General features: G+C 42.6%; 1 protein-coding gene across 4 annotated transcripts in view; it reads left to right on the top strand.

Annotated features, from left to right (window-relative positions):
• The window catches only part of LOC130560655 (uncharacterized), a 7,379-nt gene extending 5,433 nt beyond the window's left edge, over positions 1-1,946 (top strand). The window contains exons 1-4 of one of the 4 annotated variants that reach the window (XR_008963731.1): positions 700-736; positions 1,070-1,168; positions 1,254-1,322; positions 1,407-1,946. Coding sequence is in view for 2 of the 4 variants with exons in the window: in XM_057344610.1 (XP_057200593.1) it covers positions 1,070-1,168; positions 1,254-1,322; positions 1,407-1,885 (647 nt within the window). In the remaining 2 variants the exon portion in view is untranslated. Of the gene's footprint in view, positions 1-699; positions 742-1,069; positions 1,169-1,253; positions 1,323-1,406 lie in introns of those variants that run through there. The other 3 variants (XR_008963730.1, XM_057344610.1, XM_057344616.1) reach the window with 3 other exon arrangements.
• The last annotated feature ends 2,849 nt before the right edge of the window (positions 1,947-4,795 follow it).

The raw sequence follows: 4,795 nt of genomic DNA, 5'->3' as shown, positions 1-4,795 counted from the left end.
AGACCCATACTAATACAAAATGAGTCGATTTAAAGTTAACTAATATTAGCAGCTTTTAATAAAAACCGTCTTTGACAATACTACTGACCTCAGATCGAAACACAGCAAGTTAAGTAGGCCTAATGCCATGCAGCAATGAATCGCAAAGGGGAGTATGGAGGAAACTGAAGGTTTGCAGTGACAGACTCTCAAGACTCAGACTTTATTCCACATGTAACCAAAATCGTGTATGTTCATGTAACAACTCCTTTATTATTTTGGATTGGCAACCACGTAAACACATCGTAATGCATAGCGTAAGCTACATTTTAAAACATCAAAATAGACCCGCCGTGAACTGTTAAATGAAAAACACAATGTAGCCTACAAAAATATGCCGCCAGTTGTGCCGTCTGGCCGTCAAGTGTTTCATCGCATGCTTGATACCAATAGTGTAGGGAAACCGTGACGTTGTTTACTACGTCATTATGCGCATGCGCAGAACGGATCGTGCAGGCATCCCGGATCGTGTACCGACAGCATGCTTGATACCAATAGTGTAGGGAAACCGTGACGTTGTTTATTACGTCATTATGCGCATGCGCAGAACGGATCGTGCAGGCATCCCGGAGGAACCCTGCGTAACATGTGGATGTGACGTAACACTATGCTACGCTATGAACTCTGGGTATTGAAGTCCGCTAGCCTATACGATCTGTAAAAAACCCTGCTGTGCTGAGAATTATGCTGTGATGAAGTAAAGTAAACGTGTTTTGTTATCTGAAAATGTCTATACGCTATACAGGTATATATATTTATATTTAAAACCAACGTTGAGTCACTAATCTTTCAAATAAATAGTTCAATTCTTTATATCCACATGTATGTTTCAATGAATCATGAATCAATTCTAATCATCAGCTTAACCTTTTATCCATATTGATTTATCTATTAATCAATTATTTTATTTGAATTATTGTATTTTATTTAAGTTATCATATTATCATTTATATCATTATTATTATTATTAATATTTAATATATTTTTATACGTCGTGACATGCCATCTAACTACTAATTCCTCCGTCTAGATTTACAAGGGTCTATAGAGCGACCGGTATTTATTGACCTGACACATGACGAGGAGGCTGGCTCCAGCAGAGCGGTTCCGGACCCCTCATTATTAATCGGTAAGCTATGACTACCATTTAACATAGTTACGCCATTGTGCTTTGGTGTCATTCATCTTTGTTTTTGCAATGTTTACTCGTACAGAAAGGAGTTGTGATCTTACCACTGGTGGCGACGCATGCTGCGTAGTGCCAGAGCCGTCATTATTCATCGGTAAACTATGGCTAGCATTTAACATAGTTACGCCAATGCGGTTTGGTGTCGTTCATCTTTGTTTTGCAATGTTTACTCTTACAGAAAGGAGTTGCGGATCCGGTGACGATGTGTCTAGCTGGACAGATACACAGCTGAACGTTTGGGAGCGTTCGTCTTGGTCCAGCGAGCGAGAGGAGAGGTCTCTGATAAGGCGTCAGCAGACACCGTTAGCAGAACGAGAAGATATCGCCGTCGACGAACGATCATCATCGACGGGGGGTAGACAGACGCCGTTTGCTCTTCAAGCTCAAAATACTGTCTCGCTAGATCAACTCAACGCTATCTTAAGAGAGTCTAATATTCCTTTACACGAGTCCATTGACAGACTGTGGGGTTCTGTCGGTGAGATACATACGATTCTTATGAGATTGTATGCTTTTATCGAAGGTGTTAATCATCGCGACGAAGCGCTGGAGAATTCTTTCAACCGTTTGCTCGAGTCATCAAACGAGCAGATGAGAGAAAGGCGTCTAATAGTTGAACTCCTCTGTGCTATAAACGCCGTACTATTTTCTAGATAGTCACTATTTTTATATTGACCAGTGATCGCTATAAGTTTTTACATTTATCTCTATATCTTATAATCGATTTTTTACATTTACAATTTGATCAATATATGTCATTTATATCTGTGTTTATATCTGTTTTATATTTGTCATTTTATATCTGTTTTATATTTGCCAATTTATATCTATGCACCATTTATTTTTGAATTGAACACACAGTGTGACATAATTCCTCTTTGTTAGTGCCGAAAACCATACGGGAGGGATGGCCGATGAAAAATGTTCAGAGGCCGGGCATGGCTGTCATCCAGATCAAACTCTCTCAGACCTGTTACAGGGAGCGATCGGAATGCACGCAGAGTCCCATCATCATAACACCGATAGACTACAACTACTGTTAAATACACACCCTGTACATGAACAAACTTTTAATAGCACTCTGCCCCAACAGATTTCTAATTTGGAATATTTGGAAGCTGCGATACGTGAAAGTACAGATTTTAATCCATGCATCAGACTATGCGAAATATTAAATACGAGGGACACAAACACCGTACAAGACGGCAGTGCGTTATCAGATACACGTGTCCCGACTGCTGACTCGGCTCCCCCTAGAGGTAATGTCGATAACGAAAGGCCCTCGACTTCCGATACACAGAGGACTAGCAGCGTCGACCTCGATGCTTTGATACGAGATGGAGGTATCATAAACGGCTATCGCGTTTTACCGAGACCTCGTTTCAATAGCGTGGAATTGAGAAGACCCATGAATCTGCGGGATATTGGCGCTACAGATTTGGCGACGTATCACGTACGGCTGCACGAGACCATGAACGAAATCGCGACGTTTGCCAGACAAATCGGCGGCGATGGTAGCGTAGTTAGTTTAACCCTGAGCGGTCCCCGTCTTAAATCTGACGTTACAGCGATATTATCACCCGGCAATGATTACGACGTTAATGTATTTACCAATCAAATCGAAAAAATTTTACAGAGCGATGATAGGTTATTGTGTGACGACGCGGTCGAGATAGGCGCTACCGTGGCTTCGAACAGACAAGGGGGAGGTAGCCATCGTCGTAAACTCGCAGATTTGGCTCTCGACCAGGTGATCAAAAGAAAAAAGATGAGTTTATTTTGCCCTATCAATATTGCGAATAATTTGTGCTTTTCTATCTGTCTCGCCCATTTTCTCGACCCTGAATTACCGGAGAGCGACCTGGAAAGCCGTGCGGCAGTAATCCAAAATGAAGCGGGCTTTACTATTCATGACAAGATCGGTCTTCACCACATAGCAGCATTTGAAAGACTGTTTGGCGTCAAAATAGTCGTTTTTTACAGAACGAATGGCGGAGCGTTAGAAACGTTTGCAAATCAGAGGGAACCTCATTTGAAAACAGTATTCCTCTATTTACACGATGAGCACTTTTATACGATTCTTAATCTAAAGGCGTTCATCGGTACCGACTACGCGTGTACGTACTGTTATAAAGGATACAACGACGTTAAACATCATCACTGTAGCCGTGTCTGTAACGTGTGTTTTGACGCCGACTGTCACAAACACCCTAAAAGAACTGTACACTGTACCAATTGTCTGAGATTTTGCAATTCCGACTACTGCTACAAAATGCATAAGAAGCCCAACCCCGGCGAAGAAAAGGCCCCGTGCGATAGAATAAAATATTGTCAACTGTGTAACAGACGTTATGAAATTTCAGGACAAGGCATTGGAGCACAACACAAATGTGCCCCCGTCCGGTGCCTACATTGCGGCGAAGATCTCGTAGTTACGGGATCGCATCGGTGCTTTATTCAACCCCGTGCACCCAAGGATCCTAGCGAGAACTATATTTTCTATGATTTTGAAACCCGTTATGAAAATGGGAAACACGTCGCTAACTTTGTATGCGCCATCACCTTTAAAGGAGAACGATTTGTGGCAGAAGGTGCCTACTGCGTAGCGTCGCTAATCAACCATTTCAGACAACGCCGATACAAAGGGTATACCTTTATAGCCCATTACGCATCCAAATTTGATTCTTTTCTCATTCTGGAATATTTTTGCAAAGCGGGGCTCACATTGGACATCATCATGCAGGGGTGCAAATTAATCTACATGTACGACAGCAAGTATGCACAACGTTATATCGACAGCTACTCGTTCATCCCGATGGCTTTGTCTAAGATCCCCGCTGCTCTAAACTTGACCGCTACGGAAAAGGGTTACTTTCCCCATCATTTCAACAGAGTGGAAAATGAGAAATACGTAGGATACTACCCTGATAAGACATTCTACGGTTACGATAACATGACCGACAAAAACCAGGACAAGTTTGACGCATGGTACGCCACCGTGTCTGGTAAAATCTTTGACTTCATGAAAGAGTTGCGCGATTATGGTGTGAATGACGTCGTCTTATTACGCGAAGCATGCATGAAATACCGTCAGTCGTTCATGGAGTGCACAGAGCTTGACCCGTTCAGCTTTACCACTCTAGCTAGTTGCTGTATGGGAGTCTTTAAAGCACATTATCTTGAAAGAGATACGCTAGCTCTGACGCATAACAATGCGTACGTTCAAAAGAACAAGACCTACTCCAACGTTTCGATCGAATGGCTCGAGTATCTCAAAAAGACCCGAAACGCTGACATTCACCATGCCGTGAACTACAGCGAAGTATCCATAGGCAATTACTTTTTAGACGGATACTACGAACAGGACGGTGTTAGACACGCGCTAGAATTCTGTGGGTGTATTTATCACGGCTGTTTAAAGTGTTTTGCAGGGCACCAGACCCATCCGTTGTCATACGTCCCGTACGGGGTGCTCAACAGACAGTTTTGACGAAAAGGTTGACATTCTCCAGAACGCGTACGGGTTAAAAACCGAAGTGATGTGGGAGTGCGAATGGCGTGAAATGA

This window comes from Triplophysa rosa, linkage group LG1 (assembly GCF_024868665.1).
Source record: "Triplophysa rosa linkage group LG1, Trosa_1v2, whole genome shotgun sequence".
NCBI lineage: Eukaryota > Metazoa > Chordata > Actinopteri > Cypriniformes > Nemacheilidae > Triplophysa > Triplophysa rosa.
Note: the sequence above shows the minus strand (reverse complement) of the source record. Positions and strands in the feature narration are given on the sequence as shown.